Genomic DNA, 16,541 nt, shown 5'->3' with positions numbered 1-16,541 from the left:
AACCACCTGGTGTAATAATGTATGCAAGGTGTGGAGAAAGTGGGTAGGGAGACATTTTTCTCCCACTCTCATAATACTAGAGCCCAAAGGGGTCCTCCCATGAAGCTGATTGGTGGGAGATTCAGGACAGATAAAAGGAAGGACTTCTTTAGACAGCACATAGTTAAACTATGGAATTCGCAACCATAAGGTGTAGTGATGGCCACCAATTCGGGTGGCTTTAAAAGAGGATTAGACAAATGTATGGAGGAGAATGCTATCAACGGCTGCTAGTCATGCTGGATATATATTAACTCCAGTTCAGAGGCAGTATGCCTATGTACATTGGTTGTTGGGGAACACAACCGGGCAGGCGCTATTGCACTCATATCCTGCTTGTGAGCTCACCACAGGCACGTGGTTGGCCACAAAATGCTGGATGAAATGGCCCCTTGGTCTGATCCAGCAGGGGTCTTCTGATGTTCTTCAGGCTCCGAACGTGTGCGATGGCATCCTGCCGCCCTGGGAGACGTGCGTCCCGTCACATTCCCAGCTGAGCAGGAGGCCGGCTGCTGCAGCTCTATTTGCACGTGTGTGCACCAGCGGAAAAAGCGACGGGGTGGTTGACCTCTGTTATCTTTCACCGCCCACTCTTGATGTGGTGCAGATCTCCGCTGGGCTCCCGTTTCACCCCTCTTGCAGCCCCCTGGCCATCTGACCGCGAGGCATCAGGAGCTCCCCCAAATCTCAAGGTCAGTGATCTGCCAGGCCTGGAATGGGGACCGAGTAGCCACGAAAGGGGAGACACTGAGGCATACCTAGAGACGGTGGCGGCAGGGCCACTGAGATTTGTTTGCTTGACATGTCAGACAGGCTGTTCCTGAAAGGGGCAGACCTCTGGCAGGAAGTGCAGGCTGCGTCTCTGACTGTGAGATGCAGACAGGCCCGGGGAAGAGAGCAAATAGTACCGCATTGAATCCCAGTGCAAATAAGCAAGTGTAGGTATAGCATGGGGGTGAATTATATGATCCAGGGGACTGGGGAATCCCTGGATCAAATGCCCCTTTCCCTTGGGGAAATGCTGTGGCCTGAAGGTAGAGCATAGGAACATCGGAAGCCGCCTTACACTGACTCAGAGCCTTGGTCCATCTAGCCCAGTATGGTCAACACTGACTGGCAGCTGCTCTCCAGGGTTTCAGGCAGGATTCCTTCCTAGCTGTACCTGGAAATGCTGGGGATTGAACAAGGGATCTTTATTGAGAAACACATTCTTTTTATTCCAATTGCTTATTAACTAATATTCCAAGTGGCTCACGCACATATGGCAACAATTTAGCAAAAAATTATAAGGCAGCTTCTGATGTTTCTCAAACTCTCTTATCACCCCAGCCTCCCCAGCTGCAAATAAAGGGAAGATATGATTGATTATGTAGCGGTATTGGTAGCTCACTCTTCCATTTACGTACTATTCCTGAAGCAGATAGTAATAAAACAACACAATCCCACCGAAATCACAAATTCATAAGATCATCTTAAAAGCAGCAGGATAAAACTACCAGAAAGACTGATACCAGATAAAATACCAGATACTTGAAAGGTTGTCACAGAGAGGAAGGCCAGGATCTCTTCTCGATCATCCCAGAGTGCAGGACACGGAATAATGGGCTCAACTTACAGGAAGCCAGATTCCAGCTGAACATCAGGAAAAACTTCCTGATTGTTAGAGCAACACCACAGTGGATCCAATTCCCTAGGGAGGTGGTGGGCTCTCCCACACAGGAGGTATTCAAGATGAGGCTGGACAGCCATCTGTCAGGGATGCTCTGACTTGGATTCCTGCACTGAGCAGGGGGTTGGACTTGATGGTCTTATAGGCCCCTTCCAACCCTACTATTCTATGATTCTATGAAAACAGTGAATTGGAAGCTAAATGCCTGGATGAAAGGAAAAGCCTCAACCTGGGGCTTAAAGCTTAAAAGTGGGGATGTCAGGTGAGTCACCAAGCTGGTTCGCATGATCAAAACAGCCCACTGTGTCTTATTTAAACCATGGTGCGTACTGGCCAGGCTTTGAATACTCAACGCCCGGCCGCAGCTTGCTGTGTTAAGCAAACCTGGGTGGCAGGGTTTGTGCAAGGGTTAAGCAATCCTCACCTCATTCATGGTCTGTCATTCGGTTATGTGAGGGTTGTTTAACCCTCGCACAACCCCTGCCACCTGGGTTCACATGACACGAGCCTTGGCTGGGTGTTGAATATTCAAAATGGCTGCTGGCATGCACCGCAGCCTACTGTAGCTGTCCAATCGTGTGAACTGGCCCTCCGTGGGTGGACCTCCCTTTGTAGAACGCCACCACGGGAAAGGCCCTGTTGCTGATCTCACCTGCCTTGCCTCTGAAGGAGGGGGCACATGGAGAAAAACCCAAGATCCAAATCTTAATCCTTAGGTAGGGTTATATGGGAGTGGCAACCCTTCAGGTAATCTGGAGCCAGTGATGTGGGTTTTGCTGAGAACGGGTTTTGCTGGAGAAGGACAGCTCCAGCTGTCCTTCTCCATGCAAAGTTCATCCAACAGGGCAGCCTTGGCAGAAACCATATTTAAACAGATCTTGATCAGGGGTGTGGAACCTCAGCAACCCCCTGGGATTACCCAGATGACTAGGCCACCTTCCCCTGGCCCCATCCTCTTTCCCCAACCAGCAATTGTTTTGCGGTTTCCCAGCTTTCATGAGGTCCCCCCCCCCCATTCTAAAAGGCTGAACTGCCACTCCTAAAGCTTAGGTATGGGCAGTAAGAGCTTTAAGCTATAATAGGTTGGCATTCTGAGTATTTTGGGCCATGGCCCTTTTGCCTTTGCCTCCACTGGAATGCAGCCCCAAAGGGCTTCTCCAAAACTGAATTGAGCCTTCTGGCCGAAAGAATTTCAACACCCCCTGATCTAGACAATAATCTTTTGAACAATAATCTTTTGAACGTCCAGGCAATCAATGTCATATCCAGGAGTGACTCCGGAGTGGAACTGCTGTCACTTGCTTAAACATCTGAGCTTCATTCAGACCCCCTCTGAGTTCTTTAGCTGGTACCGTAGGTACATGTTCATTTTGATTTTTCGACTGGGATGCTCTGTTTTCCACAAAGGACCACAAAACTCGAAAGACAGATCTTCAAAGTGGGATGCAATTGGACACATGGAGGTTTCTTTCTCGCAAAATCAAGAGCAGATGCGTGCACGTTCCTGGGAGGGGAGGCGGATGGTCTGATGAGGTTGTTATTCATGCATTGAGTAATGTGGGTCCTGAAAGGATGTTTTGCCAGTGAGTCTGTAATGAGTCTGTATCTGGAAATGGGGGCACTCAGGCATTTCTGATCTCAGGCATCTCATTTTAAAGACTGATTTTCCTCTCCCCCAGTTTTGAAATCTAATCTCTCCATCATGCCTTTGTTTCGGCAATATGACCAAAAACTAGAGTAAGCTTCTCAAGAGGTGAGCTGGCTACCTCAAAATAAAGTACTTTGCAAGACAGAGTGATGCAAGCATTGCAAAACTGTAGCTGCTCAGTCCAAGCAAACCTCCAATTCCTTTGCAAATTCTAGCTTTGCTTTGCTGAACCTCAGCTTCTGGACACCCCAAGCCTTGCAAACACATATGATAGGCCTCATGTTGTATAGGTAGTAGGAACGACGGCAAGAATCAGCAGGCCTCAAACATAACTGTTCTTTATTCAGCACACACAGAACTGAGAACTTTGCAGAAGCTCCAACCACTGTTGCTACTCCCAACTCTACAGGAGCTGCCAAGGTTCAAAAACAGCAACTAACGCACAGTACCCCCCCCCCCCCGATACATAACCCTCCCAGTGTGTGAACTGCCAAACTGAGTGGTGCTGATCACCAGCCTCCTGGTAGCTGGCAATCCCCACGCCTTAAATCTTTGGGGATTTCCTCAAGGAAGATGGATCATAGGAATGGAGCATGCCTTGGATTATGAAACCAGAGGGGGTGCCTTTATAGCAGGAGGGTCAAACCTCTTTCAGCCCGAGTGCCAAATTAAGTTTTGGAAAAGCTCGGTGGTGGCAGCAGGGTGGGTTGGGGTGCATCCCAGTGGTGGGTGGGTCCGAAGGCAAAAGGGGCGGACCAAAAGCAAAAGAGGCAGGGCCCCAAATACCAAAAAATACCAGACTATTTTAACTAAGCTGGGAAGCCACCAAAGCACCAAATAATCAGGGGGGTTGGTGGAGGGCGGTGGCAGTGGGGCGCAGGCGTGAGATTCAGCAGCCTTGCTTGACAGTCTGAAGCTGCTCCTCTTAACAGCTGTGCCGTAACATGCTTCTTAATACCACAGTGGCCATGTGAGGCTACAGTACTAGCCAGTTGGGGAAAGAGCACTGGACCACGACAGGGCAGGAGGAAAGTGGTTGCGGGAGTGGGTGTGTGGGCCAGCAAAACCAGTCGCTTAAACATCTCGCTGGTTGTCCCAATTTACAACAGGCTGTGCTTCTGGATCCCCGCGTGCCTCTGCATGTTCATTGGAAGGGATTTTCTCCTCCCGCTTTCCACTGGACATTTTGGAACAGGCGGCTCCAAGCCAGAGAGAATCAGGCCTCGGCCAGCCCAGGGAGGGCGCACGTGCGCTGCTCCGGCTTCCAGGGTTATGGCAGTGACCATCGTGGAGCCAGGGATGGCCCCATCTCGTTGATTCAGCGGAGCAGGTGCAGCAGGCTGGTGCCAGGCCGGCGGGCCCAGCGGCCCAGCCGGAGCACCCATCGCAAGCCAGCAAACCAGTGTCAGCCAACCTAGCATTGTCCCAGGGGCTGCCTCATCCATCAGCCAGGAGCCAAGGAGGAAACGTCTGGCCGCGGGAAGCCTTCCTGGAGGTTCGCGCTGCAGGCCGGAGTGCCTTGGCCCAAAGGTCACCGGCAGCAGCACAACAGGAAGCCAGGCGACAGTGGCGTGGAGGACAGGGAACTACGCAGAGAGCCCTGCTGAGCCAACAGGAGCCCTTTGGCCTGCGTCCCCCTCAACAGCCCCCGTGTCCCATCCCGGCAGCGCTCAAGCCGCTTTCCATGGAAGCCCGACGGGAGCCGGAGAGGAGCAGCTGCTGTCCCCCCGCAGGAAGATGCGGTGACAAGACGGCCAGCTGGGCATGGAGCTGAACCGTGAGTGCTGGCCGAATGGCGATACACGCCCACAATGCCAGGTGGTCTTGGGAGATGTGGGCAGGACTCCTGGGTTCTCGAGGGACAGGCTGGCCTGGGGGTCAGTCACACCCGTCACCTGGACGCTCTTCTCTCAGAGATGTGTGGGATGCGGTCAGAGGCTGAGAGAAAAGGAAAGGCACTCTGCACATGGGCAGGAGCTAGGGGCTGTGGCTTCAGTGCACTGGGGTGCACTGTAGTGGCTGAGAACTATGGCACAGTGTCATCTCCGGTCTGGGAAGCCCAGACAGAGCCAAGCATTTACCAGGCACGTCTGCCTGCTCTACAGACTCTACAGGGCTAGTTTGCGTTTTGTGTCGCCCCGCTGCATCCTGAACACTGGGCATGGCTTTTGGGGGTAGGGTTAGGAATCTCTACCTGATTCCCACGCAGAACACCACCCCAGACTGGAACGAAGCCAGGGTTGTTAAAGAAGTTTGAAACCAGTTTCGGTTTCAAATTTGGACGTGCTCAAGTCCAAAATAATGAGAAGCAGGGCTGCAACGTTTACCATGTGCAATGCGATATTTCCTGAAAGCCTAAGCATGCTTGAGGCTGCAATTCTATATGCACTTATCTGGGAATCAGTCCCACTGAAGTCAATGGGGCTGACTTTTGAGCAGACACATACAGGAGTGCCATGTGAGTTAAGTGGGAACCTTTTGTTCAGTTAAACCCCCAGTTAATTGTGCAGCAGAGTTTTGTGCTCAGAAGGGACATTCACTGACCGAGATGGCCTTTCCCTCACTATCAGATTTTGAGCGCTGATTATGTTTACTCAGTGGTGAGGAAAATGCACTTTGCACAAGCTCAAAGGCACTTTTACTATTTCCCAATGGAAGAGAGAGAACAAGTCTTAGGACGTAGGAAAATAAAGGGTTTTTTTCCCCTTCAAAGTAACCCACTGTGAAGATCCTTCTACTCTTTCACGAGTCCTGAGGCTAAACCCTGGCACCAAAAAAAAAGTGGTTCTGGGGCTGGGGCCTGCTTATTTCTTTCCCCCTGGACTGCTCGCCCAATCTAAATTGCACCCCCCAGCTACTTTTAGCTCCAACAGAAGGGTGCGGGGGGGGGGTAGGTACATTTTTGTGCTTTTCCTTCCCCCTGCTCCCCAGGGGGGCTAATAACTTAGTGAGGGGGGGAGGTGACAATTTCCCCCAGCGCTGTTGCCCCAACCCAGTTTGGTCCTCCTCTCCCATGGCTGCTCTCTGAACTGTTCAATAAGATACCAGGTGAGCTGGATGTCCTGCATCCCACCTAGGGCCAAAAAGGATTCCTTTAAATCCCTGTCTTGCAGCAGTGTCTCTCCCACCATCACCCCATGTTTACTCTTGAGCAGGTGCATGGGCCCCAATGCAGATCAGGGACCTGGCATTAGGGGTGGGGCCCCCATCCACGCCTGCAATCTGTAAGGCAAATAAAGCAATAGAAAAAGGCATCCCACTCTAGGGACCTGGTCTGGATCAGGGGCCTTGCACCTACTCTAGAGTAAAAATGAAACCGAAAAGGTGTAGCTGCTAGATAAAATATTAAAGCAATGTCTGCTTTGGCCCTTAGTCTGGTTCTCGGAGAGTCCTTTAAACAGAATGCAGAACTCGCTGGGGTCTTGGCCTAATCCAGAGGGCTGTTCCCTGCTCTTAGGCAGCTCTCTGTGACCTCCAGATGTCTTGCACTACAACTCCTATCATCTCCAACAAGCATGGCTGGGTTGGGGGAACAGTGGAGGCTGGTGGCTCCAAGGTCAGTGGAGCAGTGTATCCGCTCCGGGTTTCAGTCAGAACTCTAAAGGAGCTATCCAAGGTAATTCCGCACCCTGGATAACTCCCTTAGAGTTCTGACTGAAACCCGGAGTGGATTCCCCGCCGCCCTGACCTTGGAGCCACCAGCAGCTTGGGCGGGAAAGGGAATGGTATGTGGGGCACATCACCGCTTCCCAGCTCTCAGGTTTGAGGGCTGAAATTTTAGGAAAGCCTTCCCCCAACCTGGCCCCCCTCTGTAGGTGTTGGATTACAACTCCCATCACCTGCAACCAGCTGGCTGGGGTGATGGGCATTGTAGTCCAACAGCTACTGAGGGCGCCAGGTTTGTGGGAAGGCTGTTTTTGGGTTAGGGTAAAACCAGCTGTGACCTTAAATGCATTTTTGCATCCAACCTGCGGGTTTTTAAACATGCAATTAGATTCAGCTTGCAGGTGGTGGGTCGGTGGGTGGGGTTGATAGTGATCAAGATCACAGCAGACAGGGAAGGGGGGATTTAACCCTTTCCTCCCCTGCTGCACCCCTGAGAAAAATCCCTCCTGAACAAGGTGTTTTTGCAGGCAGGGAGATCCCCTACTGGCACCTAGAGAGGATTTCCCCTGAAAGCAAACACCAGCTTTAGAGGACCCATAAGCACATCAGAAGAGCCCTGCTGGATCAGACCAAGGGTCCATCTCGTGCTGCTTTCTGTTCACACAGTGGCCAACCAGCTGCCCACGGGAAACCTACAAACAGGGCCTGAGTGCAACAGGATGCCAAGGGTGAAATTCCCCCTCCCTGCCTGCTGTGATCCTGAGAGTTTTCAGGGCTCCGTCTGTCCCCCCCCCCCCCGCCAGTTGATGCTATCTGCAATTTTGTTTTTTAAACCTGTGTGTGAAATACGACAATGCACTTAACCACAGGTCTAGTGGGGGCCCCAGCTGCCTTCTAATGGGGGAAAGGGTGAGAAATCTTGGGGTGAGGAGCCAGAGGCAAGGAGGCAAGGCACTTTGGGCTTGCTTGGTATGACACCTTCTGCCATTCCCTGCCCCACCATCCCTGCCCCGACTCCCCCAAAACCTATGGGATGCCATTCCTTGCCCCAACCAGGACCTGCCCCTATGCCACCAGGCCCCACCCCCAATCTGCCAGGCCCCGCCCCTTGAGGCTCAGGAGATGTTAGTTGATGGGGACATAGCCTGTGCCCGCCCGCCCGCCCGCAAGTGGGAACTGGGAGATGTCTGGGAAGTCGGATGGCACAGCTGGCTTGGTGGGGGCCAAACCCTCACCCACCTGCCCCTCGGTCTCCCCTGCACCAGGGCTGCTGCTCCTCACTCTATTCCTGCTCCATATGAAACACTCCGGGATGAGTCCCATGCGGATGGTATGTGACAGGCGGCTGATCCAGAAATACATCACCGAAGCCGTCGAGATGGCGGAAAGAGTGGTAAGCAGTTCCCCTTCACTTTATCCAAGCAGACTGGGGCTTCCTTTTGCACTGGAGCTTGGGCTTGTTTGCACCTCTCCTTAAGGTTGCATCTCTGGATTGAGTTGTTAGATTGACGAATGGTTGCCATGTGCCTGAATGGACAGAGGCTTCTGGTAATGTTGCCTGGCCTTTCACAGGCAGGGCCGGCCCTTCCATTAGGTAGAGCGAGGCAGGTGCCTCAGGCGGCAGATGGTGGGAGGTGGCAGCAAAGTGTTGGAGGAGAGAGCTGTGGGCCACATGACCTGCCCTACGCCCCCTAGGCTGCCTTGCTGCCTTCTGGTGTGGTGGAGGGCACTGTCCCATCGGCAGTGTTGAGGAAAGACTCAACTGCCAGTCCTGTCAGCCTTTGTACATGGAATGGGAGGGGGTGCCATCTTGTTCTTCGCCTCAGGCAGAAAAATGTCTTGGGCCGGCTCTGGCAGGAAGTAAGGACACTCCTGTGTACTTGTAGTACCCCTATTCTCAGGCCCCAAACCACTGCTTGGGGAACCCTCCAGTTGCTCTGAGGAAGGCGCCTTAGTCCAGCTCAGATGATTTCTTCATCTAGCTGAGTTTTATCTCAAGACCAGCTTTCTGCAACCTGTTGGACTAGGATGCCCATCATCCCCAGCCAGCACAGGGGAGGCTGGGTTAAACTTTGCCCCATGGGCGCAGAACATTTTTGGGGTTGGGGGCCCAAATTGCCTCCCCCAACCAGGCTCTCCATGCCTGGGGGTTGGGGAAGGGGCTTGAAACTGGAAGGAGTCTTGTGCCCAGGTATGCAAACTAACTTGATTGGCAAACGGGCACCTGAGCCAAACCCAAAAACCTAGGCAGGAATACCATGGATGAAGCTTTTGCTCAGCATGTGCCAAAGCAGAAAGATCTGCCTGCTGCAGAGCCAGCTCCTTGGCAAAGTGCCCTGTGATGGGCCCCTCCAGTTCCTGTGGCTGCGTCTGGGTCTGCCATTTACATTTCCCAGAATGCCTTGGAACAATGCTGCATCAGGGGCATTGTGGGAAATTGAAATGGCACCTGTTGGACTGAGATCACCAGACCACAAACCCCAATAATACAATCCAGAGTTTTAGAACCTCCCAGTAGTGGAGTATTCAGCTCTTGGACTGAGCCGCTTTTTAGAAAGAGCAGTGGAAGGGCACCAGCCGTGGACCATGCCAGGAGACAGGGGCTGGAGCAGCGTCCGAGATGACCAGCTTCTAATGCCAGGCTGGGCCTGGCCTGATAAACATCTGCCATTTTACACAGCCCGGAAAGTCATGTAACGGAGTCTCTTCCATCCATAAAAAAGTAGCCACACCCCACCGCTGCTGGCATCAGTGGGAACTGCTGACAATGGGGTTTACCAATGCCAGCTTTTTCCAACCTGCCCTCCAGATGTGTTGGACTGCAACTCCCATCACCCATGACCATTGGACTGCAACTCCCATCATCCCTGGCCATCCAGAGGGCACCAGGTTGGGGGAGGCAGGGTCAGAGTGTCGGAAATCCCCAGAGTCATGATACTTTCTGGGTGACATTGGTCCAGTCACCCCCTTTCAGCCTGCCCTCCCTCACAAGGTTGTTGTGAGGCTAAAATGCAGGGGGGAAACCATGAATGCGGTCTTGGAGGAAAAGTGAGGTATAAATGAAATGGGATTAAGGGAAGGCCCATAGCTCAGTGGTAGAGCCCTTGCTTTGCCTGCAGAAGGTGCCAGGTTCGAACCTCAGCATCTCCAGGTGGGGCTGGGAAAGAATCCTGCCTGAAACTCTGGAGAACCGCTGCTGCCAGTCAGTGCTGACGATACTGGGCTAGATGGACCCAGGGTCTGACTCAGTACAAGGCAGCTTCCGATGTTCCTAAGTACTCTCTTTCTCTACGTGAGTTCAGGAGGACTGGAAACAAAGCACCAAGTCCGCTTTGTTTCCAGCAGAGGTGGGCAACCTGTGACCCTCCATACCTTTTGGCCTTCATTTCCTATCAGCCTGAGCCAGCATAGCCCATGGTGAGAGGTGTAGGCCAAAACAGCTGGAGGGCCACAACTGGACCACGCTTTGGTTACACTGATGTAACCACCCCCCGCAGCATGTGTATATTTACTTGTAACTCAAGACAACACTTCATGCATCCAGTGAAGGGGACTGCAGTCCTCTACCGTAAGCCTCACACGAGGGGTGTCGAAACTCTTTCAGTCTGAGGGCCAAATTCCAGCTGAAAGAAGCTCTCAGGGACCAAATTCCATTGGTGGTCAGGGCCAAAGGCAAAGATGTGGGGCCAAACATACACACACAGAGCATATTTTAACCTAGAGCTTTTACTGCCAGCAAGGAGAAGTGGTTCAACCTTTTAGAGTGGGGAAAAAGCTGCACAAAAGCTGTGAAAACACCACATGATTGGCGGCTGGGAGAAAGGAGGTGGGGCCAGAGGAAGGGGCCGTGGCCATCTGGGGAGCTCCAGACAGGCCAGATTTGGCCTCTAGGCCAGAGGCTCCGCACCCCTGCCTGATGCCATAATGAATCTGTCAGCCTTTGAGGTGCCATGAGACTCTTGTGTTCTTATAGAAGTGGGTTGTGCTTGCGTGTGGGCAGCTGGTCGGAGGTCTAACATTAATGGTTGTATTGGCCCTTCAGCTTAGGCTGCCTGCCCACAGGTGTGTCTTGAAGGCGGAGGAGCGAACTCTCTTGCCCTGCCTGCTTCTGCCCAGGCTCTCTGTCCTCTCTCCGCAGAGCCGGTGTGACATGCTTCCCTCACTCCAGCAGCCAGTGCTCTTACCCCTGGTGGGAGTCAACCTCGGAGACTGGAGGCGGAAGACAGTGAGTATGTAAGGGCGAGAAACCCCAGGCGGATGAGGGTGGGGCCCGGCGGTCTGGGCAGGGCTCTTTGCGTCCCGCAACCCGGCCCAAGGAGGCTGATAAAATTACAACTGCGACTTGCAACAAAATGCTACAGCGCCGAGTTTAGGATGCCAGAGCAGGAAGGGCTGGATTGGGGCATGTGAGGGGTATGTGTGCCGGTTTGGTGGCTGTGGCTCTGTTTTGGATGCCTTTGCCACCACGCAGCTGCCAGACACACCTTTGGAGCTGGGGAGGCGACAGTTGCTGGCCACTTGTCATGCTCGCCAGAGGGCAGTGCCACACTCGCCATGGAGAGCGCCTTCGTTGAAACATGATCAGGGGTATATCGGAAGCGGCCTTATATTGACTCAGAGCCTTGGTTCATCTAGCCCAGTATTGTCGACGCTGACTGGCAGCGGCTCTCCAGGGTTTCAGGCAGGAGATTTTCCAGCCCTACCTGGAGATGCCGGGAATCAAACCTGGGATTTTCTGCATGCGAAACTGGTGCTCTGCCACTGAGCTACGGCCCCTCCCTCCCCATTATATGTACACTGCCATTTTAAAAATCAAGATCTCGGTACTACAAGGTCTTGGTAGTAGAAGCTGAATTTTGCAGATTAAGATTTGCATGTATAGTGTAACTACTTCTGTTTCTGGTCATAACAGGGAGAAGCAAGGAGGTATTTGCACCAGGGGTGGGCAACTGGTGTCCTCCCCCAGATGTTTTAGCTTACAACTTCCAACAGACTGAGCCAGCATAGCCAATGGTGGGGGATGATGGGAGTTGTAGGCCAAAACATCTGGAGAACCACTTGTCTACCCCGAGCTATTCAGAGCAGTAAAGCCGCCCCTACCTCCCACTCACAATCCTGCTAAACCACTGTTCTGTGAAGGCTTCTGATATTTAATCAGATATAGGCTTGAAAATGTGTGACAGCCATCAAATCCTTGAGGACTAGAAACTTTGTTTTGTGGGAGTTGAGCAAGCTGAGCTCCCCAGAATGCTGAATTCCACATCGGCCTAGATCGAACACTGTGTATAGCTTGGGAGGAACTGTGGGATACAAGTGCCTGTGCTGATGATACTGACATTGTGCAGCCTGATAAGGAAACAGGAGGCAACGGGGCTTGAATAGCCAGATGCCTCTTACGGGTCCTGCTCAGCAGCCGGATACATAAAAATTAACCCAGTGAAACATTTTCTCGTCATTTCATCTCCTTGCCAGGAAAACTTTCAGCTGCTAGATGTTTGGACATGAAGTTGTTGCTCCAGGAGTAACACCCGGAAAATGGTGCAACTCTTAATGGGACACCAGCAGAGAGAGATCTGGGCACTGGGGAACAGGCAGAGTGGCTGGAGTAGCTCATGAGGCCTGCGAAGCCCCTCGGGACACTTGCTCTGGGGCAGGAGGACCTGACTGTTAGCTGTACCACCTTGGGGGGAGTCAGGTTTAAAGCGGGGGGGGGGCAAACCTCTTTCGGCTTGAGGGTCGAATTCCATTTCGGATGAGCTCTCGGGCCGTATTCCAGGAGTGGGCGGAGCCAAAAGCAAACGGGGCAGAGCCAGAACGCCCCCAATTCCAGCATACTCTCGCGTAAAGCTCTTTCTGCCAGTCACTAAAGCCTTCGGAGAGACATCGCAACCTTTTAGAATGGGGAAAAAGCTGCACAAAAGCCATGAAACTGCCAAACAATTGGTAGTCCGGGGGGGGGGGGAGCATGGCCATCTTGGAACCCCAGAGGGATGAATTTGGCCCAGGGGCCTGAGGTTTTGCACCCTTGGTGTTACACAATGACCGACTCTTTCTCTTTCAGACTCAGGCCAAAGGGCAGGAAGTGCAGCATGACCTGGGTATGCTGGTGGGTGGTGTGGCAGCCGCCCGACAAGAACAGAGGCAGGGATGTGCCTCTGAACTTCTTCAGCAGCTTTACGAGAAAGCCGGCTCCTTTCTTCGGCATCTTCAAAACTTTGGGTGGCAGGTGAGAGGGGTGGTGGGCTTTGGGATGTGGGACACTGTCCATCCACCCCCAGCACCCAAACTGCAGCCCCCTCCCCACTTCTCCAATCCCATGGCAAGGAAAGACAAGCAGGCCTCTCTTGGCAGCCTTGATTAGTGGGCCCCCAGGAGAGATTCTGCAGACAAAAAGTTTCCCACTGCTTTCTCTGCATGCGTGCAAAGACCTAATTTCTGCAAGACAGGCTGACGATCAAAGCACAGACATCCTGGCCCAAACCATAGAATCATAGAGTTGTAGAATAGTAGGGTTGGAGGGGCCTACAAGTCTGTCAAGTCCAGCCCCCTGCTCAGTGCAGGAATCCAAGTCAGAGCATCCTTGACAGATGGCTGTCCAGCCTCATCTTGAATGCCTCCAGTGTGGGAGAGCCCACCACCTCCCCAGGTAATTGGTTCCATTGTCACATTGCTCTAACAGTCAGGAAGTTTTTCCTGATGTTCAGCCGGAATCTGGCTTCCTGTCACTTGAGCCCATGATTCCATGTCCAGCACTATAGGATGATCGAGATGCTGGCCTTCCTCTCTGTGACAACCTTTCAAGTACTTGAAGAGTGCTATCCTATCTCCCCTCAGTCTTCTCTTCTCTAGGCTAAACATGCCCAGTTCTTTCAGTCTCTCTTCATAGGGCTTTGTTTCCAGTCCCCTGATCATCTTCGTTGCCCTCCTCTGAACCCTCTCCAGCTTGTCTGCATCCCGCTTAAAGTACGGTGCCCAGAAATGGACACAGTACTCCAGATGAGGCCTAACCAGTGCTGAGTAGAGGGGAACTAGTACTTCCCAGGATTTGGAAGCTATGCTTCTATTAATGCAGCCCAAAAGAGCATTTGCCTTTTTTGCAGCCACATCACATTGTTGGCTCATATTCAGCTTGTGATCGACAACAATTCCAAGATCTTTCTCGCTTGTAGTATTGTTCAGCCAAGTATCGCCCATCTTGTAACTGTGCATTTGATTTCTTTTTCCTAGGTGTAGAACTTGGCATTTATCCCTATTAAATGTCATTCTGTTGTTTTCTGCCCAGCGCTCCAGTCTATCCCGATCACTTTGAATTTTGTTTCTGTCTTCCAAAGTATTAGCTATCCCGCCCAATTTTGTGTCATCTGCAAATTTGAAAACTGAATTTGGCCCCTGGGCTTAAAGAGATTCCCCGTCAGCACAATGAATTGGCCTCAAACCAAACTCGTAACCAGAGAAGATGGAATCGTTAAGTGAGTTATGTGATCTGGAGAGCACACTGCCTGCCTCACATTAGCAGTGGCAGACAGGCTTTTCTTGGAGTTATAGACTTGCTTGTGGTCCCATCCTGGAACTGGAGCTTGCTGGCGGCTCACAGATAGAAGCCCCCCTTGCCATCTCTCAAGTCCTGGGTTCGGGATCTGCTGTGGGCTTTAGTCCCAACGGGCACCTACCCCTGTTTCTTTTCTCGCTCTAGGAACAGGATGGGAGTGGGCTGCCAGAGGGAGCCCCCCAATTAATTCCAGAGAGAAACCTTCAGACAGTCTTCGAGACCTACAAACAGCTTGTCCGAGGAAAATTGCACTTCCTCTTCGCTGACCTGCGGAAAGACTCCTGCGTTGAAGATCAGCGTCACGACAAGGCTACCAACCCCGCTCAGCACCCTTCCGGCTTGTGAAAGACCCCAGGGGCTGCTAGTCCAAAGGTGGGGCCAGAGGAGTGGCAGGCCCTCTGGTGGCCAGGCATGGAAGAGCAGGGCTGACCGAACCCTTGGAGTGGGAGGCATGGGGTTGGAACACAAAAGCAGAAAAAGAAAAGAGCGCCCTGATGGCTTCAGAGAGGTCCGAGCCCTCCTCGCTAAAAGACAAGCTTGCTTTAGCTGCCTGCAAAGAAAAAAAAAAGGGTTTCTGGAGCCGATCAAGTCCAGCTGTGCTCTCAGCCATTCATTATCTTACTTGGCTGGTGGCTGTCTGACATTTTAGCAGTTCCAACACACTCTGTGCAAACAGTGGCAAAAATGGGCACCGTCAGCACTTCTGCAAGCAACTCCCATTACAGAGGTTAGAGCCTTTCTCTCTCCTACAGACCACACTGGATCCTGCCTACAATCATTCACCTGCGAGTGAGGAACCACAAGAGGGTGACCTCATCAACCAGCCACCCTGTTGCGAAGGGCCTCGAAAAGGATGTTCTGGGCCTGTAACAGGGATCATACTGCCTCTGCCCTTTATTTTCTGCACAGACACTGCAAGCTGCATCTATTTAAAAACTACACACATGTGCACGAATGTTTTTCAGTGACCTGAAAACATTGAGACATGGAGCGCCCATCAGTGAGCTATAGATCCCCTATGAATTCCAGCTGTATCCCTGGCTGTGGATCCAGATTTGTTGAACTGACTCCAAAACCCATGTTCTGAGAGGTAACCGGTTAGGGTATGGCAACAGACTTGACAGCCGAGCGGCAAAAGTATTATTTTTAAGCCAGTCACTTTATACCAAAATAATCTGCCTTGAGGGATGGAGAGAGACTGATTAAAATGGGACATCATTTACAGATGCTTGAGAGCGGTTACGCTCCTCCCGCCAACATCTGGCCTAAGGACATAGTGGATTTGGAATAGCAAGTTGGCAACTGTAAACCAGAGCAAATGGATGTTCGCAGCAGACATGGAGGCAGGAAACATCCATGGCGAAATAAACGCCTCTCCCGCGTGCATGGTCCTGTCACATCATCCTTCCCGTGAGTGACAGCAACAGACTGCTGTCCCCGCCTGTGGCAAGGTATCCACCCAAAAGAGGCAGCTTTGAATGCGTTGTGAGACCAGACTGGCCCTGGCTATAACCTATAACGTTACTACAATAAAGACTTGCATGTTGTTGTTTTTTATAAAAGAGTCCCGTCGCATTTTATGAGGCACATAAGGCTACAAGAGCGAAATAAGGCATTAAGATCTTGAACACAGCATGGGCGTCCTCTGAAAGTGTCACAGAGCTTCCCTACGTGCATCGTTTGAAGGAGCTTATGTTGCCCATGCATTAATGCTGCACACGGGGGCTGGAAAGTGTTTTTCAAGAGGAGGGCTGCTTTCACTTGAGCGTCACCTTCTGTGGGCTGCCTGGCAGCAGTGGGCAAGGCCTAAGCAGGGCCAAATGCAGAAAAGGAAATGCAGTAAGCCGGTGATGCAAGAAGCAATCTCTTCCTGTGTCTCCAGCTCCCTGCATTAGATCTCTCTTTGTGTGCTGAGGAAAAAGAGACCAGGCCCTGCCTCGGCCAAGACCCCATTTGGGGAGGGGCAGGGTTGGGAGGGAGACTGGATGGTGAGGCTGGCAGGCTGCATCCAGCCCACAAGCCGCTCCTTC

General features: G+C 52.2%; 1 protein-coding gene across 2 annotated transcripts; it reads left to right on the top strand.

Moving 5' to 3' along the window:
- The first annotated feature begins 628 nt into the window (after positions 1-628).
- On the top strand, positions 629-16,067 carry THPO (thrombopoietin). 2 transcript variants are annotated; one of them, XM_084847633.1, is made up of 6 exons: positions 629-731; positions 4,466-5,133; positions 8,228-8,355; positions 11,101-11,187; positions 13,024-13,188; positions 14,656-16,067. In XM_084847633.1, the coding sequence occupies exons 2-6, from the start codon at positions 5,121-5,123 to the stop codon at positions 14,854-14,856; spliced, it is 594 nt and encodes a 197-aa protein (XP_084703759.1). In that variant the 5' UTR covers positions 629-731; positions 4,466-5,120; the 3' UTR covers positions 14,857-16,067. The 2 variants fall into 2 exon arrangements, with proteins under 2 accessions (XP_084703759.1, XP_084703760.1); XM_084847634.1 differs by lacking the exon at positions 629-731 and having other exon boundaries at positions 4,056-5,133; positions 14,656-16,061.
- Positions 16,068-16,541: the final 474 nt, after the last annotated feature.

Source organism: Heloderma suspectum, chromosome 3 (genome assembly GCF_057233095.1).
Source record: "Heloderma suspectum isolate Gila_16-S chromosome 3, 16-S_ref, whole genome shotgun sequence".
Lineage (NCBI taxonomy): Eukaryota > Metazoa > Chordata > Lepidosauria > Squamata > Helodermatidae > Heloderma > Heloderma suspectum.
The sequence above is the reverse complement of the archived record's forward strand: the minus strand, read 5'-3'. Positions and strand labels throughout refer to the sequence as shown.